Source organism: Grammomys surdaster, unplaced genomic scaffold, assembly GCF_004785775.1.
Source record: "Grammomys surdaster isolate TR1022 unplaced genomic scaffold, NIH_TR_1.0 125617, whole genome shotgun sequence".
Lineage (NCBI taxonomy): Eukaryota > Metazoa > Chordata > Mammalia > Rodentia > Muridae > Grammomys > Grammomys surdaster.
In genome coordinates this window covers 303,724-329,854 of record NW_021620459.1, presented here as the reverse complement: position 1 = coordinate 329,854, position 26,131 = coordinate 303,724, and the positions used below count along the sequence as shown (strand labels likewise).

The following is a 26,131-nucleotide window of genomic DNA, read 5'->3' as shown; positions in this document are numbered from 1 at the left end:
CTTTGCCTTCTGAGACTGAGAATGAAGCCCACGTCTTGGGCAGGATGGTGGAGGGCAGTGGCTCTGTCATAGTCTGGATCCCCAGGTGATCATCAGGGAGTGATGGCCCGAGTGACAGTGAGCTGCCTTGAGGATGGGAGGCAAGGAAGCTAGGGATGGGACATTGCCTCAGGCGGGCCCAGGGACAGCCCTAGTACTCTGATTGACATTCCCCAGGCTGGGCCAGTCAGTTTCTGGGAGGAATTTCAGGGTACCCTAGGATACAGACCACCCCTTTAGAAGGTATTGGCAGATCAGACTTGGAGGCTGTAATCTCTGCAACTGGGAGGCTGAGGCAGGGAGGTTACTATGAGTGCAGGGTGTCTTAGACTACACAGTGACTTCAAGGCCAGTGTATGCTACATATAGAGGCCCTGTCTCAGCAAGCAAGGGAAAGCAGCAATGTTGGGGATCCTAACAAAGTCCCAGAGCTAGAAAGATGAAAACACATCTAATTCAGTTATCCCCTAAGCCCTTAAACCCTTGCTACATTTTTATTTATTTACTCCCAGCTTCATCTGTGTTGTCTTTGTACTAGCTATCACACTGGGTCCTTATTGATACAGTTTTAGGGACTGTGTCTGTAGTCAGTAACTAGCACCATTCTTAGAGCCTGTGTTTCTTCTAGGGTAGTGCTTCTCGACCTGTGGGCCGAGACCCTTTGGGGGTCGAATATCCACTATCCTGCATAGCAGATATCTACATTACTATTCATAATAGTAGCAAAATTACAGGTATAGAGTAGCAGTGAAATAATTTTTTGGTTGGGGGTCATCACAACCTGAGGAACGATATTAAAGGGTCACAACGTTAGGAAGGTCAAGAACCACTGGCCTAGGATCTTTGTAGCAGTCTACTTGAAAATGCATCCACTCAATCAACTAAAGAATAGAAAGCAATGATTTTTTTTGTCAAGTTTTATTTTATGTGTATATTTTTTTTGCTTGTGTGTCTGTGTGTGCACCATGTGAATGTAGTGCCCATAGAGGCATGAAGAAGGCAGTGGATTCCCTGGAACTGGAGTTCCCAACAGTTGTCTGGCTGGCTCTTGATACATGTTGGGTAATATTTTATCTTCCTCTTCCCCTTTTAAAATTATTTTATTTTTATTATATGTGTATGTATGCTTTGCTTGCATGTATGTAATCATATCATGTGTGTGCCTCCTGCTGAAGGAAGCCAGAAGAGAGTATCAGATCCGCTTGTAGTTACAGATGGCTGTGAGCCACCATCTGGGTGCTGGGAAATAAAGCAGGGTCCTCTGTAAGAGCAACTTAACTGCTCTTAACTCTTAACTGCTGTACCATCTCTTGAGCCCAAATTTTTATTGTTAAAGATTTTATTTATTTTATGTGTATCAGTGTTTGCCTGCATGTGTATAAGAACACTGCATGCATGCCTGTTACCCTTGGAGGCCAGAAGAGGGCACCAGATCCCCCGGGACCGGAACTATGGATAGTTGTGAGCCACCATGCAGAGGTGCTGGGACCACAGCTTGGATCCTCAAGAGCAAGTGCTCTTGACCACTGATCCATTTCTCCTGACCCTTCCCTCTTTTTAGGAGCAATCTGTTAGTGTGGCTTGATTTCAAGTTTGCCAATATTGTACATATTACTTTCTAAATGGATTAAATAAGACACTGTCCCAACATTGTACCTTTCCTCCCCTCCCCTCCTCTTTTCTTCTCTCCTCTTCTCAACAGAGGCTCATGTAGGCCAGGTAGGCCTCAAACTTGTTATATAGCTGAGGCTGACTTTGAACTCATAATCCTTGTGTTTCTACATCCCAAGTGCTGATATTACAGATGTACACTGCCATACTGAACCCAACATTGATATTCTTGCTTGCCTATTTTGCTCACACACATCTGTAATCCCAGCACTTGGGAAGCTAAGGCTGGAGGATCACCATTTTGAGGCTAGCCTGTTCCACACAGTAGGATTGTGTATCAAAAACAAAACAAAAATAGAAACAAGCCTAATGACCTTGCTATCCTCTGAGTTTAAAACAGAAAGCCCAAATCTCTGAAAAGATCCCATAGAACATTTTTAGAAGGATAGAACAGTGAATTTCTGATGTAGGCTTTTGACTTTTTATAGGTTGTTTAGTTAATGCTTAAGGTAACAGTAAATAGGTATCTAATTTTTTTTATATATAAAAATGTTATGTGATATAAACAAATTCAAGCTAGGAAAATAGTTGATTTTATCATCAGGCTAGAACATACAGGATGCTACCAAGAGTGGTCACACCATGTGGACACACACCACACACACACCACACACACCACACACACCACTCACACACCACACACACACACACACACACACACACCACTCACACACACACACCCCCCCCACACACACACATTCAATGTTGGAGACCAATCCTAGGGCCTCATGCATGCAAAGTAAGCACTCTGTCTGTCACATCGTTAAAGCTGCATAAATATGGAGGAGTTTAACAGCTGCGATAGCTGCTTCCGTGAAATTTTCTCTAAGTGTTTTCGTTCGTGATTCTTGCTGTGTGACTGCTGTTTGCCAAGTCCATTAGATCCCGTGTTCTGGGCTGAACACACCAGGGACTCTGCCTATTTAAAAGGCGGATGAGGAAATCTTTCCAGCAGCTTAATATTGATAAGGGACCTGGGGCAGACTTCCGTGCTGGGTGGAGCCCACAGGACTCTAGAGTTTGGGTGGCTGATGAGAAGTTGTCCACCTTCGTTTGTTTGGTTTTCCTGGCTCTCAGGCTTCCTGCCACTCACCCTGTTGTTTTAGTCCCCAGGGGACTCCATCTGCTGACTCTGCACTGCTCTGGCTGTTTATTTTCCTTTGAAAGTTGATGTCCACAGACTGAAGTGCTGTGGGTGGGTGGGACCAAAAAGACTTCCTTCAGTGGATGGCTTCCCTTTTGTGAGTGGAGTTGTGCTGTGTGGGTTCCCTATCCCAAGTAGAGGCCTTCCTATCACTCAGAAGCCATGGCAGTTGGTATCTTTGAGTTGCTCACACCTGGGACACGAGTCACAGAGACTGTCATGTTGGTCCCCTGAAGGACAGAGTGTGAGCCCTGTCTTCTCCTTGCTCACGGTCGGCAGTGCCATGTGCACAGGGAACTTTAGAGAGATCTTACTGCACTTGGTGGAAGGTTGGGATGAACTCTATTGGAGGCAGCTTTAAGTCCTTCTTCAATTCCTCTAGTTAATTTAATTCCTTTAATTACATGTACTCAGCATGTCAAGGCACTGTACTTTGGGTATCATTGTCTGAACTTAACAGTAGCCTTATCTGGAGTTGCCCGGAACTGAAAAATAAAATTCCATCTGGGGTTGGGGGACAAGGGTGGTGCTGGTGTAGGAAAAGTGCCAGGGACACTTACTTCCTCCTAAGTTTCCCTGTTATTCTTTTTCCTTCCTCAAGCTAAACATTGAGATACATGCTTTAGTTGTAAAAATAATCCTAGTTATGGTCACAAATGAGGATGCCGTGTGTCGATGGTATGTGATGTTCCCAGGGCTGGGTCAAACCATGGAACACAAAACTTTGTCTCCCCCAACCCCTCTGATTTAGATAATCAGTGGTGGAATGTGACCTGTCTTCTTAAGCCATTCGTAGAAGAGTTCACAGTTGCCCCTGCAGCTGGAGAAAGCAGGAACGATGGGCACCGTGCAGCTGCAGGATCCTGAGTCACCAAGTGAGGACTTGAATAGACACGGTTATGGCAGAAGGTGGGAGTAGAAAGAGTATACCATCAGTTTCTTACAATTCTATTGTGCCAGGCACGGCTGTGCGCCTATAAGCCTAGCACTTGGGATGCTGAGGTAGGAGGATCTCAAGTTCTGAGTTATCCTGGGCCATATGATAAGCTAGTCAGGGCTACAGACTGAGACACCGTCTTAAAAACAAAACCCCAAATTAAAAAAATAAAAAATAAAAGCAAATCCCCAAACTCTACTGTCTGTCTCAGCCCTTAACTGGGACAGTTTCTGGTAGCAACTGTTTCATCTGACTATTGTCAGGACCATATATGGTGCCATCCTCTTTGTGCTGGACGATTTTGTTGACAGCTACTCTCTCCCCAGCCTACAAGCAGGGAATCCCTTCCCTAGAGATTAAGAAACACCTGGGAATGAGGCCTTTCATTAGTATTGCCTTGAGTGAGTGGTAAGAAGTGTCTGTTTTTCTTACATTCAATGAACTTGGTTTTGGTACTTTCCTGAGAAGACATTAGACTATGTGGGAGTCATTGTTCTGTTGAATACACAGTGATAAAACAAGAAACGAAATATCAGTTTACCTTGAGGCTGCCACCTTACATGCCGCCCTGGTATGCTTTTCCTCTTCCAGTCTCTGCATTAATTCACAGGAGCTTCTCCCAGCAGCCCTGTAACTAAGGCTTCTGGTGGCATGCTTGTTACTTTGTCACAGAGACCATGGTGCTGTATTTAGAAGGCAGGCCTAGGCCCATGGCCTTGACATCCAGATACACTCTTTGTGTCCTGATGGGCCCCCACAGCTCCAGGTGGCTCTCTGAGATACCCAGGACTCTATGAATGCTTCCAGCTTAAGGCTAGTTCAGAGGCTCAGGCAACAGAGAGCAGGTGCCAACTGCCACTGTGAGGTTTGGCCTGTGTTCCCTGCCTGCTGACTCTTCAGTCCATGGCCACGTATCACCAGTTCTGCACGATCTTCCTTCATATGGTGAAGAAAATAGAATATTTGTTTCCATACCTCAGGCAGTAGGAGAGAGAGTTGAATTAGACTGAATGAAGGCCGTAATTTTGACTCAATTTCTTTCTGTCCCAAATCCAAGCATCCACATCTACCTGCACAGGAAGAGGCTCAGTTGTGAACAAAGAGAGTATCCACCTCCCCCAGAATGCCAAGGGGCCGGCTGGTTCCCATGCCCTTTTGCAGCCCAGGTTCCTCTCAGCTGACCCCAGCCCAGAGTCCTGAGGGTCCCTAGGGCTTGTCATCCTTCCTAAAAACCCAGAAGCCACACATTTCACTGACTGCATGGGCCTAGGATGCACAGACATCCTAGTAGGGTGTCCTTTCTCCACTGTACCCCTCTGCAGGCATTGCCTCAGTGGGTGAGGCAGGAATGTGCTTGAGGGAAGGGGCTATGGGACTTCAACCCCATGATTCCCCAGGTCTGACCTTTCTGTGGATGTGAACCAACTCACTTCTTTGTGGTTCAAGGCAGGTCGGATTAGGTGTTTGATTGCTTTTGTCTGAAAGCACTTGACTGGTAAATACTGTAAATTACATGCTGACCCAGATTTGACCTTCTAGAAGGCTGCCTGGTCACTTTAAAAGCTTGCTTGTAGGACCAGAGGTGTGAAATATTGCTTGTTTGTCTATAGGTGCATATAAGGAAGATTAAAATAAAGTTGTGTTTATAAATCACTATTGGTCTTGGATTTGAATGGTGTGGATGGATATATTGAAAGGAAAGCTCCTAAATTTAAGCTTGTTTTTTTCTACCTGATACTGTGCTTCATTTCCTGAAGAAAATGCCCTTTATGCATTAGGATTTCTGAGGCCCACAAGCGCTCCAGAAAATAGACTATTGTTGTGTTTCCAGCAGATACTGTGGAGTAGGGTGAACAACCTGGCTGTGGACATGGATGACGACACCAGTGTTGTCCATGGCAGAGCTCGGTGTCAGCTCTCTCCATGTTCTGCCTTCACATACAAGTTTCTGGAAGCCTCATAGCTAGCTTCTCACCCAGCACGCTAGAAACTGGGTGGCAAGGTACAGGAAAGAAAAGGCATTTCTAGAACGAAGCCTTGCACAACAGCTTCTAGTGTGTTCTGTGGATGGGTAAGGATGTGAATCCTACCAGGGGTCATGGGTTCATACCAAAGATAGCTGAATAGCTGAGGCATGGTTTCCACATGAAAAATATGTTCTGAGAAGATGTGGGACTGGGAAAAGCCCACTTATTGCAAAACTGGAAAATTTGGGCAATTTAGCTGCTTTTGTGAAATTAAAGTAGTTAGCATGTTTCAGTGTAGATAAAGGAGCATCCCTGTCAAGGCAATGACGTCGTCTGCTGCTCCAGGTATTTTAAGGTGAGGCTGGTAGCATTTTAATGAAGAATCTAGACATGCAAAAACTGTATAAACTAACATAATGGGCACATCAGATTTAAAAACTAAACAGAGAAAAATAAAACAAAGCAAAGCAAAGCAAAACAAAACACCCAACGCTGGCTGCTAAGGTGGCTCAGCAGGTAAGGGGACTTGCTTGCTGCCAAGCCTGACCAACAGTTGGATTCCTAGGATTCAAGAAAGAACCGACTCCCACAAATTGTCCTCTAACTTTAACATGTGCAACAGGGTATGTTTGCATACATGGGAACACACACACACACACACACACACACACACACGCACGCACGCACGCACATGCATGCACACACACACACACACACACACAATGTAATTTAAAAATTAAAAACCTGCCAGGCAGTGGTGGCACATGCCTTTCATCCCAGCACTTGGGAAGCAGAGGCAGGCAGATTTCTGAGTTCGAGGCTAGCCTGGTCTATAGAGTGAGTTCCAGGACAGCCAGGGCTACACAGAGAAACCCTGTCTCGAACAACAAAAACCAAAAAATTAAAAATCCAACATCACAAATATGGCTCCTCAAAGGATCCCTACATGATGTTAAATAAAAGTTAGATTTTTTTTTAATAGGTTCAGTAGAAGAGTGGATGGGAGGTGGAGGGGGGCAGGGCAAGGTTTACAGAGCTGGCACAAATAGCAAGCCAGAGTCCTGAAGGGAAAAGGCCTTCTGTTTCAGAGGACAAAGGAGTTTCTTGTTCCTGTAAGTTTCAGGGGAAGGTTCATATATGGGACTTAGCCTACCTGTTAGATGTCACAAGGCATGAAGGCACTAGATAAAAGTAAAGTTTAATTTAAGACTATTTTGGGCCTGTATATCAGGATGTGCTGAGCTAGCAGCTGCTAGGGAAAAAGGAGAGTGCAGAGCCACACAGTAGGCTAGCTTTTCAACCAGCCAGTGAGCTTGATTTCTGAGCTAAGACAGCAGCAGCTAGAGGGGCTCTGCCAAATGTGAAACCTGTCATTTTGGGTGGCTTTTGTTGTTGTTTGTTTTGTTTTTGTTTTTGAGACAGGGCCTTAACACTTTGGCAGGCCTGGAACTCTCTATGAAGCCCATGTTGGCCTTGAGCTTACAGCAGTCCCCATGTTTCAGCTAACTAACTATGTTTCAGTTTCTAACTGTTGGAATTGCTGGCTTTAGCCACAGTGGCTGCTTACACACACACACACACACACACACACACACGTGCATGTTTCAGCACCGAGGTTCTTATCATGCCTTTCTCATGAGAGCTATATACTGATGTGTACTTCCAATCCCAGTGTTTATTTTCATTACAGGTAAATGCAGCCATAGTTTGTACTGGATAATTCTGAATTTTATATGAATGTTTTCCTTCTGCGTTATTTTACAACTTGTCTTCATTCATTGCTATGCTTAAATATTACATATGTAGCTAATCTCTGTTGACAGGTCCCTCAGCATTATTAGCTTATTATAACTTGAATTATAAGGAATACCAAAAGGCCAGGCATGATAGTACCTGGCTGTAATCCTATCATTCAAGAGGTTAGGGTAGGCAGGAGAATCAGACGATCAGGCCAACCCAGGCTACATGAGATCCTGCCTTTAAAAAAAATTACATACATTTATGAAATTCTCAAAAAATTAATAAAATATTATATTTAAATAATAAAAAGAATACTTTAGTGAGTATTTACACACTTATACACATATGTATAAATGTTTATATTTGTATGAATGATTAACACATGAGAACAACTTATACACACGCAATTTTCTGGAGCATACCACTTCACTTTCTCACCAGAACTATGTGAGAGATGTAAATGTTTGCCGCTCTGATGTATGTAGTAACCTGTGCTTCCTTTATCTGAAAGCCTGATTATTTGAGCTGCCTTTTAGATTCTTCTCTGCCTATGGCTCAGAACCTGTTTTCTTCTTTTTTAAGCAAAATCTTTTAACTCTTCTTTAATGATTCATACTAAATGCACGTAAATTGTACATATTATCTCCTTTGTCTTAAGGGTGCCCTGCTGTGTTCTTGGTGTCTTTTTTTTTATATACATTATCATTTCTAATATGGCTAAATTTAATCAACATTTTCCTTTATCTCTTGTGCCTTTTAATGCTTGTGTAAGAATTTCATGTTGCCTCTGCCAGTAGGACAGCTGGAAGCTCGTGAGGTCTTGACTTTGGGAAGCATGTAGATCGTAGCTGCCAATATTCTGGTAAGCTCCTTACGGGCTAGTGCCAGGCCTCTCCTGACAAGAGGTGCCCAAAATCGGGCTAGTGCCAGGCCTCTCCTGACAAGAGGTGCCCAAAATCGTGGCGTTTGTGAGCCACATGCTTGGGGAGTGGCTGAGCCACAGTGTGGTCTGTACCTGTCTTTGTTTTCTCTGACTCTTTCTAAAGGGCTGAACTGTCCTTTCGAAGGCCCAGGGGAGGTCTCCAAATGCTTGCTCAGGGCTCTCTCCTTTCTTAAGAGAGAAAATGAAACCCAACCTCCCAGTTTGTCCACTCCAGAGGGGTTCCTCGGAACTCTTTACCCCTGCCCAGCCCAGAAAACCAGGCTCTCTGAGGTGCTCAAGGTTGAAGCTGCTGTGTCTTTGTTTCTCGGAGGTTGAGTGACTGGCCTGAGTTCACGCAGAGGGTCAGCAGGGCGGGGAGTAGTTGTGGAATTCTGGGACTCCTAGCTGAGTTTTCTGGCTCTGTTCAAGCTGCTCCCTGCTGTGAAACTTGTTTATTCGTCCTTTAGCCCCCTAAACTTAGCAAATAGTTGGGATGTTTAAAAGTCTGAATCCTTTAAATTGTGGCTATTGTCCAACCTTAGAATATTTGGGAAGGGCTGATAAAGAAAGAAATTATTTTGTCTTTCTACATAAACTGTTGTTGTTGGTACAGATTGGACATAACTAATCTGAAAATCTTAAATCTAGAATACTCTAAAACCCGAAACTTCTTACATATGGACATGATGACACAAATGGAAAATTTCACAATACTTTCTCATAAAACATAATTTCATTCACATGAATGCTCAATAATTTCAGGGTATGTGTAGAAGGCACACACGAGTGGGCTTCTGTCACTGGGACAGCATGCTTGAGACTGTCAATGTAGGAGGAGGAGGGCTTAGCTTAGCTCACAGTCTCAGAGGTTTTAATTTGTGCCTTTTAGAGCTAAAGATGTTATAGTAGTTCCCAGAAAGGAAGTGGGTATGAAATGGCCCAGTGGGTGAGCTTTATCAGGGTGGTTCTTGGGCACAGGCAGTCAGGACCTGGCCTTGAAACGAAGAGCCTTTGGAGAGAGAGACTGTGTGGTGAAGGTCCTGAAAGAGAAGGACTGTCAATTCCTACAACAGTAGGAGAGCTATAGCCTTACACCACAGGTAGCACAGGGTTCTGAAAGGAGAGAGAACCTTCAGATTTACAGAACAGGAACCATGTAGTGTTAGGTCTTACAGGACACCGTGGGGTCCTGAAGAGATGGGGTCCTGAAGAGATGGTGAACAGACCTTCAATTCTAACAGTTTCCTCCAGATCCCAGGGAACAAGATGGGGTTCTTGCTCTTATAGGATTTATCGGGGGGGGGGGGGAAGGCAATGTCTTAGAAGTCACAAGGCATCAATAAGAGTAAAGTTATGGGAATGGAGACATGGTTAGGAGGTTAAGAACACTTGCCACTCTTGTAAAGGATCCCAGTTCAGGTCCCAGAACCCACACCAGGCAGCTCACAACAAGCTCCAGAGGATCTTCTGGTCTCTGCAGGGTCCCGCACCCCAGATATAGACACAGACACTCCATAGAGACATATATAGACATACAGAGACACTCCACACAGAGATACCCCACACACAGAGACACCCCCCACATACACACTCCACACATACCACACCACACCCCATCCCACCCCATCCCACTCTACCTCACCACAGATAAGTCAAGGTTGTATTGGGTCTGGGCAGTGACAGAAGGGTGCTGCAGTTGTAGGGAGGGAGAGAGCCCTACAGGAGCTGCAGGGTCACAGCATGCCCAGCTCTCCTTGGAGAGGGAAAGACTGAGTTTTTGCAGAGAGGGGGACAACTAGAAGATCTAATGATTTCCAATGACCACTTGACCCTGTTGCTTTGGGCCTGCTGCTCCTCAGTCTGTCACTTCTGGAGTGTGTAGCAGGGATTTGCTCTCTTCATGACAGCCAGGGAACAGTATCGGGGCCCAGAGTCCCCATACCTTTCCAGGGGACCAGTCCTACTGGCTAACTCTTTCCAAATATCCCACCTCTGTAAGTGTTGTGTATTGTTTTCTTCCTGAAGCATAGCAGACATGTTTGTGTCTTTCCACACTTTCAGAATTTATTGAATAACAATAAAGTCACAAGGTACCTCTTTTTGTCTGTGATTAGCTCTTGATAGCTGGCCAATGGGAAACATAGATTCTTTTATTATAATCTTAATTACTAGAATGAACACTAAGATCACCTCGAACAGTATTATCTATCTACATATGTATGTAGATTATAGACTGGCAACAAAGAGGTGGAAGAGGTTGGAAGCCTTCAAAGAAGGCTTACTGGGGCAGAAGCAGAGCTGACACAAAATGCAGAGAGGTATTGTGGGTGCCTCAGTAAGACACAGACAAGCTGTTGGAGTCTGCAGACTTGAGGTGTAAGCCTCGGGAGGCAAGGCGTAGGACTAGGGGGGACTGTGCTGAGGTGAAGCCCTGGGGACACTTGGGAGCTCTCTGCCCATCCCTCCTTTGATGCACACATTGGTGCTAAGATAACAGATTGGCTAGGGACATAGCCATCACCTTAGGTGGTTCCCTCTTTGAAGGGTCCAGGTAAAGGGATTTGGTATATGTGATGGGTTATTGGGCCTTCTCTCTTGATAGGGTTTTAATATATCCATATGCCCATGTCTCTCCAACCTACTCGGGTAAGTTTACTTACAGGAATAAGCTATTTATCAGCCTGTGCCTTGGAGATGGTGTTAAGCACCTAATGAGATACAGACAGAGCCATCCTACCTCTACTCAAAATGGAGCCAAATGCTGAGTGCAAAATGGAGTTCCTAAAGGCAGGGCACAGCCTGAAACGTGCCGTGCCTCACAACAGGAGGTCACTTAGAGCATCGCCACACGTTCCCTTATATAGGGGAAGCAGATATGCAAGGACCGTGCAGCCCACAAGACTCACAAAGTCTTTAAGTATGTGGTCAATAGCTTCAGTGGTGAACTGAGGCATCCCCGTGTTGGGGTCGTTGGTGTGTCTGTAGATAACTGCTATAAACTCGTTAGTTCAGCAAACTGGACTTAGATGCTATTCTTTCTTTGATCTGGGATCTGTGGGTACCCTCTCTATCTGGGGTGAATAGGAAGCTATACAATGTAAAGGTTCTGTCGTGTCCAATGGCTCCACAGACTGGTGGCCAGTCTTTGAGGAGACATTCTAGATCTAGACCACATCAGGGAATAAGTGAAATAGTAGCTGAATTTTTTGTTTAGATAGGACTCCTAGCACTGTGGTGTCTCATTATGTGTTAGTAAATGTTTCAAAATCTGAAAAACACCCAAATCCAAAACACTTCCAGTTTCAAGCATTTTTCAGATATGGGCTTCTCAATTTCTATGTCATCAAAAAAAAAAAAGTAAATTATAGCCGGGTGGTGGTGGTGCACGCCTTTAATCCCAGCATTTGGGAGGCAGAGGCAGGTGGATTTCTGAGTTAGAGGCCAGCCTGGTCTACAGAGTAAGTTCCAGGACAGCCAGGGCTACACAGAGAAACCCTGTCTCGAAAAAAACCAAAAAAAAAAAAAAAGTACTCAAGTCTATGAAAGTCTATCAAATTGGTAAAATTCAAAGATTGTTAAAGCAGCCTTGGAGGGAGTATGCCCCCATGCTCTTGGTAGTGATGTACCAGGCTAGAGAGCTTTAGTGGATTCCCTGGTATCAGTGCCTTAGGGCCACCATAACAATTCACCACAAACTTGTGACTTAAAAAACACTGGAATTTTTTTTTTTTTTTCAGTTCTGAAGGGCCCTGTTGGCACCAGCAGCAGCTTCCTCTGAGAATAGAAAGCTCATAGATCTTAATGTAGCGGCATGTTTTACAGAAGGAAGTAGCTTCATCTGGACTGACTTAGAAAACCCAGAGACCAAGTTCCTGATCCCTTCTCTGTCTCTTTGTGACGTTACTGTGTTTGTTTTGTAAGACAAGGTCTTGCTGGGCAGCCCAGGCAGGCCTTGAACTTGTCTTCCTCTTGCTTCAGCCTCTGTGGTGCTAGGGCTGGAGTGTGAGGTTGCTGGCTTACGTGTTACTGTTTTTTACTTACAACACATGTGACAAATGACAAAGCTTGGAAAAATGCACCTGGCAGCATTGGCAGTAGTGATTCTGAGGGCAGGTGAGGGACAGGGCTGTCCTGCTGGTACTCTCAGGCCGCCTTGGAACAAGCCTGTTCTGTAGACTATGTGAAGGCCTTTTATATCTTTTGGTGTTTTGCTCTGACATACTGGTTTGTGCCCTTTCTAGGATGACACAGTCCTGTAAGTGGCTAGCACAGAAGAGTAGAGGAAATCTCTATAAACTCCGAAAAGGGACTGCAAACCTCCTCTTGGATCCTTTCTGAAGCCACAGCTAAACCAGAAAAAAGAAATATCAATTCGATATGAGAAGGATGTGGTTTTAGAAGTTTGCTAATAGTCCCTAAAAAACCAATCCTTTCATGAAAGGATTCATGAACCGTGAGAAACTAAAAACAGAAAAGTATGACGAATGACAATGCTATTTTCATTCACTGTCACCTTGACATGGCAGTCCAGTGATAGCCTTAGCTCATGCATTTTCCTGTATTTTTTTTCTTCATGTAGCCCTGGCTGTCCTAGAACTCACTCCAAAGACCAAGCTGGCCTCCAACTCAGAGATCCACCTGCCTCTGCCTCCCGAGTGCAGGGATTAAAGCTGTGTGCACCACCACAGCCTCAAGTGTTCAATGGGGCGTCCTCAGTATCGTCTCCCCTTCCTCCTCCTTGAAGGCAGCCATCAGTACAAGCTTGATGGGTTTAGAAGTTTGTTAATAGTCCCTAAAAAGCTATCCTTTCATGAACCGTGAGAAATTAAAAACAGAAAAGTATGGTGAGTGACGTCCCACACAGCTGTGTGTGGCCTCCTGGTAGCCATGTGACTATTTGTTTCTGCTTGCATGCTCTCTGTCAACGTATCTGGCTTGGAGGACTTCTGTATATCCAGCTCATGCTGTCTTATGTCATCTCATGCTGTCATACTGTCCAAAACATGTCATTCGACATACTTTTCCCAACCACAGCGAGGAAATCTATCCACATCTTCTTCAATGCTTGGTTTGTTAGGTTTTGTTTTGTTTTCCAGATGTGACATGATAAGCTTGGACTTAATCTGCATTTCTGTGGTTCACACTAAAAGATGGGAGCCACCTATCTCTGTCTATGGAGACAGCGGGAGGTAGCTCTGGGTTTAGCAGGGTCACGATGACCTCTATAGCTCCTTTGGGAAACAATGGAACATGAGATCAGTGTAACGCCTAACTCAGAGGGATGGTAAAATGTCTCCAGCCTGTAGGGGGCTGAAAGAAAGTTCTTATAGGACAGATTTACTAGCTGGATGTGGTTGTGCACTCCGTACTCCAGCACTGAGGAGGTAAGATGGTTGACATGAGTTTAAGGCTTGCCTGGGTGACATAGCAGGTTCCAGGCCAGCCATGCTTCATAGCAAGATTCTTACTCAAAAAGCAAAATGGAAGAGTGAGGGGAAGGAGGAAGAGAAGGAAGAAGAGAGACAGACAAGCACAGACATACGGGGGTGGGGGGAGAGGAGAGAGAGAGAGAGGGAAGGAAGGAGGGGGGGCAGAGGGTGGAGGGAGAGGAAAAGGGAAAGGGAAAAGAAAAGGAAGAGAGACAGAGATAGAGAGGGAAAGAGGGAAGAAGAGGGGAAGAAGGGAAGGAAGGAGAGAGACAGACACAAACAGAGAGACAGACACAGAGGGAAGGAGAAAAGGAGGGAGAGGGAAAGAGAGAGAGAGACAGGAGAGGGAGAGAGAGATGGGGAGAGAGAAAAAGGGAGAGAGAGAGAGAAAGAGAGAGAGAGAGAGAGAGAGAGAGAGAGAGAGAGAGAGAGGTTAAGTCGATACTAATTGTCTTCCACCAGAAAGATAAAAGGAGAGCCTCATTCATTCTTTTTCCTAAGTAAAATCAAGCACTGTGAACTTGCACTAACTGCGCATGGTGTGAATGTCGAGGCCGCAGTGATGGGAAAGTCCCATCTCCAGCACAGGCTTGTGTGTGCTCTGATCTGTCATCTCCCCTTCCCCCACAAAATACCACTTTTTAAAAAAATGTTTTTATTTGAGAGGACTTGAGTGAGACTTGCCTAAATTCTTTGTAGTGAACACATACTGCTTTTGAAGTGATACAGACATTTTTGGTTTTTAAAAAAGGCTTTGCACACAGGTGTCTCTGGCAATCATGAATGAGTCACTGAGAGCTGGCTTCGTGGATGCAAAACCCTAGTTTAGTTCTGTTTGTTCAAGGCCTACTACTGTTTGTTCCTTAGTTCTACGAATTCACAAATGTTTCTCAATTATAAAACGTGGGAAAAACAAGGCTGTTTGTATTATCTGTCTCTGGTCTCTTGGGCTGGTGATGAAGGAACACACGGTAGTCAGGAAGGAAAGAGGAAGAGGAATAGACCTATCCTTACGGTTCCCTTTAAAATGATGCCCTGCCCACTGGGGGAGGGCAGTGTCCTTTCTCTAGGGTCTACCTCCTAAGGGTTTCATCTCCCAGTCATAGGCTGGGGACTAAGGCGCTGTCACATGGCCGATGGGAGTCCTTTCAAATCCAAACTGTAACGAGGATACTCTGATATCTGCTTACTTTTGTGTGCCTGTCCACGTTGTGCATGTGTCTGTTTGTGCATATGTGAGTGTGCTTGCCTACATATGTGAGAGACAGAGTTGACACTCTCCACCTTAGCTGTTGAGACCGGGTCTCTCAGTGGATGTGGACTTCACCAGCTGGCTGATGAGTTCCAGGATCCGCCTGTCCCCGCTGTTCCACAGCCCTGGGCTGGGGTTACAGATGCATGTGGCCACACGTGGCTTTTACGTGGGTGCTGGGAATAAGCTGTCAGGTCCTCATGTTTGTACAGCAGATATTGTTCCAAATAAGACTTCCCCCCTCCCCCCGCGGCATATAAAGTGCTTGCCATGTACTGGGTATCCTTTGAAATGCTTGGAAATATTAGTGATAATAACATATGCCAACATTTCTCTGTTTTTTCACATTTGGGTGCCATGTCTTCACCTTTGACTGATATCTGAGTATGAAGGCGGTTTGGAAGACACATTCTTGAAGGTATTAGAAAACAAAACCATTTACCCACTGCTTTAGGAAGGAGTGAACCTGGTTACCTGCCCCGTGGTTGACCACAGTTCAATGAACTGCTAGACTGGAGGCTCCCGTGTGATGTGAGCCTTGCATAGCCACAGGCCCAGACAAGGCTGAGCAGATGGAGCCTGTGATGTCTTTGGGAATATGGCGAAGAGTGAGGTTGCTGCTTGGTTATTATCCTATGTGTAGGCTGCTAAATGGCGTGTGCTGGTATGTAATGGCTTCCTTGGTGATGGAAGCTGCCAAGGAAATATTCACACTGGAAAGTCACTGAAAATCTTGTCTGCCTAAGAGGTTGGAAGGGTTCCAGAACTTCCCTTGGGACAGTGCTCAAACCTGTCCTGGTTTATTTTGTTGCCTGGCTCTCATGCCACAGACTCAATCATTGTGCTTACCGTGTGAGCGCTGAAAGCATAGCCCAACGTCCACCTCCTCCTAGACCGTCATTTGTATCCTTAGCCTGGAGAGTTCTGCCAAGCCACTCTCTGCCAACCCACTGAGCCAGATGCCTGGCACATGCCCTTAGTTCCAGACCCCCTACCGTCCACCCAACTTCCTGAGTTCATTTTAGATCCACCTCTCGTTTGTCTCTTCTGCCATTGTTTTAGAGTTTCCTGATGGTTATTTTGATTGGTTCTCCATTATTTAAAATTTTCCCATCATTTTGTTTTCTAGCAATAGGACACAGGGCAGACTCCTTAATGTGGCACTCCGTCTGGCTCTCGTGGACTCATGTCTTTCACAGCCCTTGATGCTGCAGAGGTGTGAGCATGGCTGTGTGCAGGGGTCTTCTGGTTGCATCTTCTAGGGGAGGGCTTCCTGGCAAATCCCCATATTCAGTGAGGGCAAATGGTTCCTAAGAACCGGTCCATACTTGAGAACAGAATGAAGCTTGCTGTAGAGGATTACTGTGAATCTAAGACTAGCATGGGTTACATCAGGAGACCCTGTAATGAAGGAAAGGGGAGGGAGGGAGAGAAGCAGGCAGGCAGGAAGTCCTATAATTTGAAGTAGGAGGTCTCAAAAATGAGGTGTAGGAGTCTGGGAAGATGGCTCAGTGGTTAAGAACACTGGATGCTCTTTTAGAGGACCTGGATTTGATTCTCAGCATCTGCATGGTAGCTTACCACTGTCTGTAACTCTTGTTTCAGGGGATGTGATGCCCTTTTTTGGCTTCTATGGGCACCACGCATGCATGTGATGCACAGACATACATCCAGGCAAAATATCCAGACACATAAAATAAGAAATGAATACATGTTTTTTGTTTTGTTCTTTAAAGTGAGCTGTAGTTCTGGGAAGGTGTCCCGGTCAGCAGACAGCTTGTCACACTCATGCACATAAGGTTCTCAGTTTGATCACTAGAATCCACATAAGAAATTCTGGCCATGTCTGCAATGTGGAGACAGGTGGATCACTGGAGCTCTACTGTAGCCAACCAGGCCAGTCTACTTGGCAAGCTTTAGGCCAAGTAGACCCCATCTGGAAAAAAACAAACAAACAACCAAACAAAAAAAAACCCAGAAAGCAAAACCGAGGTGGATCGTACACGAGGAATGGCATCTGGGATTGGCTTCTGGACTCCACAAGCGCTGGCCCTGACAGCATCTACACACACAAGTGAATTATAAAACTCATAGGCACTGGGACTGGAGAGGTGATTCAGTGGTTAAAAGTACTCTCTACTGTAGCAGACTTGAGTTTAGCCCCCAGCACCCATGTGAGGTAGCTTACAGCCCCCTGTAAGTCCAGATCTGCTGTCTTCTTCTGGCGTCACATGGTATACAGTCACACACATAAAACAAATAAACTACACATTAAAAAAAAAAAACCCTCACTGGCTTAAAAGAACATACTCTGGGGCAGGGATGTAGCTTAATTGCTGAATTCTTGTCTAGCACTCAGCAAGCATTGGATCTGAGCCCCAGCACCACATAAACCAGGTATAATGCAGGTAAGCCTAGCATTTGAAAGATCAGAGTGTGTATATCATTGAACTTTGTAAGTTCTCAGAATTATTTTGGCTCCTTTGGTCCCTTTGACTTCTCTTTGTGTAAGCTAAACTTTCACTGTTTGCTTGTTTGTTTATTTTGCAGTGTTGGGAGAGAGCCTGGAACGCTAGGGACACGTGGCCACTGAAGTGCAGGCCAGCCTTTGAGTTTTTGAGACCCGGTTTTGCCATGTAGCTCAGGTTGCTCTCAAACTTGCAGTGTTCGCATCTGTGCCTCTCCAGCTCAACATATTTTTTTAATTGATACCTAAAAACACAAAAGTCGAGACTGGCGAGATGGCTCAGTAGGTGAGACAGCTTGCTACGCAAACGTCAGATTTTATTAAAATTCAAGACTCTCCCTTAAGAGACCCGAAAAGAAGAACTGGGCATGTGCTGCATGCCTGTGATTCCAGAGGTAGAGAAAGGGGGACCAGGAGTTCAAGGCCATCCATGGCTATATAAGAAGTTCAAGGCCAGCTTAGACTGCATGACTCCCTATCTAAAACAAGCAAGAAAGCAAGATTTCAACAAACTAATTCCTGAAAGTGATACGCAAAGTAAGGCAGGTCTGTTGTAGGCTGCAGAGCATGCTCAATCTCTGAGCTCAATCCCTGGCATCGAGAAATCTTACCAGTCATACAAAAACTATAAACAAAGGAGACATGTCGAACTTCAGTACACAACATTCTAAAATCTACACGTCTCAAAACATTACATAACACACTACAAATATGTATGATTTGTGTGAGGGAGGTGTCGCACTCATGTGGCTGTGTGGGTGCATAGGCGCAAAGAAGCATATACAGAGGCCAGAAAGGATATTAGGTGTCCTCCTCCATTGCTCTCAGCATTATTCCCTCAGGTACAGTGTCTCACTGAACCTGAAGCTTGCCAACTGGCGCTAGGCTGGCTGGCCACTGCACTCCCAGGGTCTACCCGTCTCTGCTCCCGATGGGGTTAAAGGGTGCACAGCCATGCATGGCCCCTTACGTGGGTGCTGGGGATTCAAACCCAAGCAAGGTCTCATGTTTGTATAGTAAACTCTCTCACCTACTGAGCCATCTTGCCAGCCTCGACTTCTGCGTTTTTAGGTATCAATTAAAAAAAAAAATAAATTGAGCTGGGGAGGCACAGATGCAAACACTACATATTTGAGAGCAACCTGAGCTACATGGCAAAACCTGGTCTCAAAAATTCAAAGGTTGGCCTGCACTTCAGTGGCCATGTGTCCCTAGCGTTCCAGGCTCTCTTACAACATTGCAAAATAAATAAACAAGCAAACAGTGAAAGTTTAGCTTACACAAAGAGAAGTCAAAGGAACCAAAGGAGCCAAAATTATTTAACAATTTTTTTTCTTCTTTTTCACTGTGCATGCGTAAGACTATAAACTGCTCTTTCGACTCTGCTTTAGTTGAAACCAATTATTTTATGTGTTGTTTTCATTTTAGTCAAATTAAAAATGTTCTAATTTCCAGTATATATATAGTGAGTCCCAATCTAGTTTGGGATACAGAGTGAGACTTTGTCTCAGCAAAGCAATTGTAACTTTCCATGATAACCTTAATTACACTCTGGATTATTAAGATCTGCATTAGTTAATTTCTAGATATTTGGATATTTCCTAATTTTTTGTTGTACATTTCTATCTTAATTCGGTTTTAATGCAAGAGTATGCCTGGATGATGTTTTTAGTTCTTGAACAGAATGTGTTCTATCTTTGTGACTTGTCCATACGTCGTGCACTTGGGGAGAGTGTACAGTCCTTCCTGATGGAGTGGCCTATGATTGGTCAAGCAGATGGAGTTGACTGATACAACTGACCAACAGCTGCTGTGACAATATTGCTCTTTCTGTCTGCTTGTCCTGAGGAATAATTACTGAGGTCTCCAATGGTAGCTATGAATTTGCCTACTTCTCTTTTTGGATCTTAGTTCTTACTTCACATATATATTTTTAACTGTATAAAGAAATTAGTATTTAATATCCAAAACATTGTCTAATATCTTTATTTATTCTTATTTGTCTTATTTGAGAAAATTTTTGGCTTGACAGTAAAATGAAGGCGGCACAATGATCTCCCATAACCATTCTACCGCACAGCTGCCGTCTCCTCCCACGCCAGTGAATGCAATTGCTAAACCACACTGGAATACACCATTAATCATCTGCAGTTCAAGGTGGGCTTCACTCTCGGTGGCTTCTGTTCCGTGGGCTTGGACAAGAGCATATTGAGCTGTATCTGTAACTATGATGTCAAACAGTCTTCTCATTGTCCCAAAGTCTTCTGTGCTCTCTCTTTGTTCTCCCACCCCATGCTCTGCTGTGAGAGGCATTGCTGCTTAGGATTCCTGTGTCTTCTTAGAACGTTGCAATCAACTTTCCAGGGTGTTTGCTCTTCTTTGTCTGCTACTTTCTTTGTCCTGAGGTCTGCTTCTCAGATATTAAGATAGTTCTTTAATTTACTTTCATGTTTTCATGAGACACGCTTTATACTTGCTTCCTTTGCTATAACAAAACACCTGAGGTTGGGAACGTTATAAAGATATTTACCCTACCCATTAAACCGTTGGGGAGGTAAGAAAAGAGATTTGTTCAGCTCACAGTTTTGGAGGCTGAAAGTCTGAACACTGTTATGCATTCTTGGATAAGGGCCCTTTGCTCACAGCACTTGCAAGATGGGCGTTGAGAAGGAGACAGAGATGGTAGGCTTGCTTTGTCTAACTATTATCTCTCAAGAAGTAACCAGGTTCCCGTGAGAATTACATCATTTTGAAGGAAGTACCCATAGTGACCTTGACCTAGTTCATAGCTCTCGTATGTTACATCCCAGCTAATTTTTGTACAGTAGTTTTAGCCGTTATTACATTTCTATCCTTTCCATCCTCTGTCTCAGCTCCCACGGTTCCACATGTGTTAGTTTACTTGATGTTGCTACTGGAAATCTCAGATGTTCAGTTCTCAGCCTTTCTGCTGGTTTCTTTGGGTGATTTCAGTCAGCCAAACCCATTTTTAAGAATCCGGACTCCTTTTTCATCTGACCTGTGTCTACCGGTGAGCTGTCTAGAGACATTCTTTACATCTGTTACTTTGTTTCTTTCCTTTCTAGCATTCTCTTAATCACCTTCACCTGGCTTCTGAGTCTCTGCTGAAACATGTGTGATTTTGCATTTTTTAAGAATGCCTTTAGCATGTTAATTGTAATTATTTAAAATTACTGTCAAATCACTCCAATATCTGAGCCACATCTGTATCTCCTGATTATCAACTTTGTTTTTTTGTATATGCTGACTTTTGAAAAAGTCAGTAGGTGCTGGCAAAAACCGTTCTTAATGTCTGCATGGGCACACCTTTCCTTTTGCTAGGCTTTCGCTGTGGGGATTTGAGTTAATCTGGTTAGACATTGGGTAAGTTTTAAGGTTTGGAGTTGCTATGGTTCCCCTAGATGCACTGAAGGTTTCCCATCCTGTCGTTAATACCATATGCTTAAGATGAGGACTAGTTGGGGCTGGAGAGATGGCTCAGTGGTTAAGAGCACTGACTGCTCTTCCAGAGGTCCTGAGTTCAATTTCCAGCACCCACATGGTGGCTCACAACCATCTCTAATGGGATCTGAAGCCCTCTTCTGGTGTGTCTGAAGAGAGTGACAGTGTACTCATATACATAAATAAATAAATATTAAAAAAAAAAAGATGAGGACTAGTTGCCTAGAGGCTTCTCTCTGATGTCCTCTGCATGTGTGCTCCACCCTCAGCTCTCCGTCCTCCCTTCACGTGTCCTCCATGAAGGTCTGGGCCCACACTCTCCTCCCCAAAGTGCTCTTCTCTAACTCTGGGCAAGATTGTGGCTCAACCATTGCCTCAGGTATTATGTCCCTGGGGCTTCAGAGGCTCTTCAGAGCTCCTGGCTCGCCCTGAGGTGGGCAGCACCCCTTCTTGCTCCTCCTCTAGGAATCAAGGCTTTTATTCCTGTTCCCTTCACTTAGCTCACTAATGAGAATCTCAGGGCTACTGCTTTTAGACTCATAAGTGCGACAAAAACATATTCAGGTCACATTCCAGGAATCACTTGATGTCACAGAAAACCTCAAGTGTTCCTGCTTGTTTCTGTTGGCTATTTTGGCCACTCTCGTCCAAACAGGAAGGTCAACCGTTTCCCCACTTTCCTGTGGAGATTCATACTGAGGAGCCAATAGCCGCTGAGAGCAGTCATACATAGATTAGACATCTTACATTGCAGAGTTTTCTGTCACTCTGTCCTACGGCCAGGAGTAACCTTCTGTGTTTATCCTCAGCACCAAAAGCTATTGCAAGGTAGAGTAGAATGTTTTAGCCACCAGTGGACTGTTCCTTATATGGGCATATACACAGATGTTATATGCTAGCTCTTGATTGGTCCTGTCTTTGGGCTTGCTTCTTAGAGATCTTGAGCTAAAAATAACTGCTCAAAGTGAATATAGAAAACTTACTATATTGTAAGTTGCACACAATATACACACTATATAATAACAGTGACAATGGTTTTTTTTTTTTATTACAAGATCTGGATGAATTGCCCAGACTGCAGTGGCTGTTCATAGACACCTTCCCACTACTGTTTGGGATGGATAGCCCATGGTCTCCTACCCCTGAGAGGTCACCATAAGGATGCCAAATACTGTGTGGACACTAATCAACATAGGATACTATAGCCCTGAACCCCTGGGCTCAGTGGTTTCTCTTGCCTCAGCCCTCTAATAACCAGGAACATGGGTGTTCTCTGCAATACCCAGCTAAATGCAGTCTTTTAAGCCCAGAGTTTTCAGTAGAATTGTTTTTCAAATCTTAAAATAGGCTGGTTAGGGTAACAAGACACCTCGCATTCATTCTTCAGCTATGCATTTTTTGAAAGAGGAGGTTGTTCTTCATTGAGGGACACCCCCACCCCCCACCCCCCGCCAAATATAGTAGACATCAGAGAACTAACTAGACCAGCAGAGACCCTGACAATCCTGGCACCTAAGTATCCCTCTCTTGGTCCTTTGTTATTTAAGACCAAGACTCATGACTTCAAAAGTTTTATTTTTCTGTAGCATTATTAATCAAGAAGGATTGTAACTCTTTATCTGTAGCACTGACTAATCATATTCCTGATGATGGCTAAGTATCCTAATCAGTCCTCTTCCCTGGGCAAATGTTATGTGAACAAGCGTCTTTGATTTGATAGTAAATGCTACAGACACTTTCTACATCTCCATTTGGAAGGGAACTCTCTTAGACTGAAAGTTTAGGTATAGCTTTTTAGAAAAGTGTGAGTGCATTGGTCCATGGCTCACTAGACTAGACAAGCTGCCCAGTGAGCCCCAGGGATCTTCCTTCTCTCCCTCTCCAGTGCTGGGATTTCAAGTGCATCCCACCGTGTCTCATAGTCTTACATGTATTCTGGGGATTAGATTCAGGTCCTCATGTTTGCAAGGCAAAAGTGTTTTACCAAAGGAGCCATCTCCCAAGTGTAGAATCTTAATTAATTAATTTTTAAAATCTTAGAAAAACCCAGTCTTTATGTGTCAGTGTATATGATATATGTGTGTAATGTAATGTGTGATTGTGCGGGCATGTGTGCGTGTGTGTGTGGGGGGTGGGGAGTATTCATGTGCTTACAGCACATGTGTGGAAGTTAGAAGACAACCTCAAGGTACGTGGCCCAGGTGAATCTGGTCCGTCTGAGTCCTGGCTGAGGAACTTCTGTTGGTGTTTGGGGTCGCAGGAATCGGAAAAACCATGGATGACTCACACACGCTCTGAGATCTCCTATAGATCTGGGTTTTCCTGGAAACCTGCATAAACTTGATAGGATTGTAGAACAGACCTATGGCTGGTGGTGGCAGAGTCAACATCGAAGTATGCTTCGTGGTGTTCTGGGAAAGGCCTTTCGACTTGCTGGCTACACCATTCAGTATGGCTGTATAGCTCATTGTGCTTTTGAATATGTTGGTGGTGTTGTAATGTGTTCTGGACCATCAATGGAACCCACAATTCAAAATTCAGATATTGTCTTTGCAGAAAATCTTAGCCGACACTTTTACGGCATCCAAAGAGGTGACATTGTAATTGCAAAAAGTCCTAGTGATCCAAAATCAAATATCTGTAAAAGAGTAATTGGTTTGGAAGGAGACAAAATCCTTACCACTAGTCCATCTGATATCTTTAAGAGCCGTAGTTATGTGCCAACAGGTCATGTTTGGTTAGAAGGTGATAACTTACAGAATTCTACCGATTCCAGGTATTATGGGCCTATACCATATGGACTAATAAGAGGACGGATCTTCTTTAAGATTTGGCCTTTCAGTGACTTTGGATTTCTGCGTGACAGCCCAAATGGCCACAGATTTTCTGATGAATAATAAGTATTTCCTTTTAACTTGATTATTGTCTCCTATTCAAGTGAATTTATTACTATAGTTGAAACCATGAACTTAACAATAAACTATTTGCTATTCAATTTTATGTTTTAAATATAAGAGTAAATATCACATTCTGCAATATATATTAAAAGTATTTGGATAAAAATTAAAAAAAAAAAAAAAAAAAAAGAAGACAACCTCAAGTTGTCAGGCCTTGCCATCTACCTTGTTTGAGACAGTTTTTTTTTTTTTTTAATGCTTAGTGTGCCAGACTAGCTGGACCTTAAACAAAAGTCTTTAAAAAGGGATGGAAAGATGGCTTAGTTCTCGAAGAGCCTGCATTGAAAACATGAGACCCCAAGTTCAATCCCTGGGACACTGTTTGTTAGCCCAGAACTGGATGGGTGGAGATAAGATGGTCGTTGGGGCTTGCTGGCTAAGCCAGCCTAGGTTAATCAAGGAGTCACAGGCCGAGGGAGAGATGCTGTCTCAAAACCAGAGTGGAGGTTGAGGTCTGCAAGTGCACATGTGCACATTCGTCCCCCTTATGGATAAATCCTTCACAATAGATCCTTAGGAGCCCAAGCAAGCACGCAAAGCCACTCCTTTAATCAGGCTCAGAAGTTACCCTTCCTCCTCTGTGCATTCCCCTATCCATCCACTGTCCCTCCCGCTCCTCTTCTGGGTGTACCTACCTGTATATGAGCATCTCTTAGCACTTCCATGCATCTGCCCTTCTTTTTCCTGTATTCTGCATCCTTCAGTTTGGATATTTTATCCTGATGTGTCTTCATTTCTTTAGCTAAGTCTGATCTGCCTTGAAGTGCATCCTCTAGGTTAGTTGAAGTTAATTGTATTTTTCAGCTGTTGAATTTCCATTTGATTCTTTTTATAGTCTCACTATGAGAATTTTCAAAACCTCTTAATTTATTAAATGTATTATTTATTGTTATGTCAAAGTATACATCTGAGAATACCTTCTCTGAATGTCATTTGGCCCCGTTTCTGTTTTCACTTGCTTTTCAGCCAAGGAGTCCCTAGTATGTATTTTCTTTTTCTTTTTTCTTTTGTTTAATTGTGAGACAGTACCAGTATAAAAGCCAAGGCTCTGGCTGATTCTCTGTCCCTAGAGACTTGTTTCTAGAAGACACAGGGGCTGGAAGCAGGTTTCTCTAACATACTTGAGCTGGGGCTGAGTTGAGGCTCACCTTCAGTTCTTAGGGACACTGGACTGTCTCTTGTCATCATTTTTCCTAGGAAACAACGCTAGTTATATATATTATAGTAATATTTTTTGGGGGGGGTTTCCTGAGATAGAGGCCTTGAACTCATGATCCCCCCACTTCATCCTCCTAAGTTCTGTGATTGAAGGCCTGCCCCACCACACCCAGCTTCTCCGCTAATATTTTTGGTGTTTTGGTGCCAGAAGCTGAGCTTAGAGCCTTCTGTTTATGATAGGCAAGTGCCCTACCCTCTGACTACACCCCAGCTTTTGCTATTTTTATTTTTTTCCTGCTAGTAAGCAGAATCTATTTCATGCATTCATTGTTTATTCACTTACTTATTTTGTGTTAACATGTATACAATGTGTTTGTGTATGTAGGTACACGTGTGTAGGTGTGTTCATGTGTATGATATACATATAACCCTGGGTGGGAGCTCCGCCTTGTTTTTGAAGACAGGGTCTCTCATTGACATGGATCTTGATGACTGAACTGTGGCTTTTAAATGTGGCTCATCTTTTCAACCTTTCCAGACAGTATTTGAAACAACCCTCACCCAGACGCTGAAGTGACCCCTGACCCTGCAGCCCCAGCATCTGCTGATGCTTTTATTGTTTTGTTTTGGTTTGGTTTTTGAGACATGGCTTCCCTGCATATCCCCAACTGCCCTGGAACTTGCTTTGTAGTCCAGTCTGCCTGCCTCTGTCTCCCTAGTGCTAGAATTAAAGGCATACATTAACACCGTCCTGACTTTTTTCAACCTGATGATTTTCTTAACTTTCTGATAGTGAAGTACTTCATTTAAAAGGACAGTTTGTTTTGTGTAAAATCATCCAGTATTTGAAGGGGGAGGACTACATTTCCAGCACATCGTAGTTTTAGAATCAGAAGTTTTCACATGTTTGATGGGAGAAAGGTTTATTTTCACTTGGCAGTGTTTCTCTCTCTCTCTCTCTCTCTCTCTCTCTCTCTCTCTCTCTC

At 44.0% G+C, this 26,131-nt stretch overlaps 2 protein-coding genes and 1 non-coding gene across 3 annotated transcripts in view; all 3 read left to right on the top strand.

The window, feature by feature from the left end:
• Positions 1-26,131, top strand: part of Cryl1 (crystallin lambda 1) — a 126,082-nt gene that overhangs the window by 52,228 nt on the left and 47,723 nt on the right. The window lies entirely within an intron of this gene.
• LOC114638671 lies at positions 12,649-12,768 on the top strand. The gene has a single exon (XR_003713905.1). It is a non-coding gene; the product is annotated as a small nucleolar RNA SNORA26 (small nucleolar RNA).
• LOC114638651 (mitochondrial inner membrane protease subunit 1) lies at positions 23,384-24,025 on the top strand. Its single transcript, XM_028787212.1, has one exon. It carries the CDS (start codon positions 23,427-23,429, stop codon positions 23,925-23,927), a length of 501 nt encoding a protein of 166 aa, XP_028643045.1. The 5' UTR covers positions 23,384-23,426; the 3' UTR covers positions 23,928-24,025.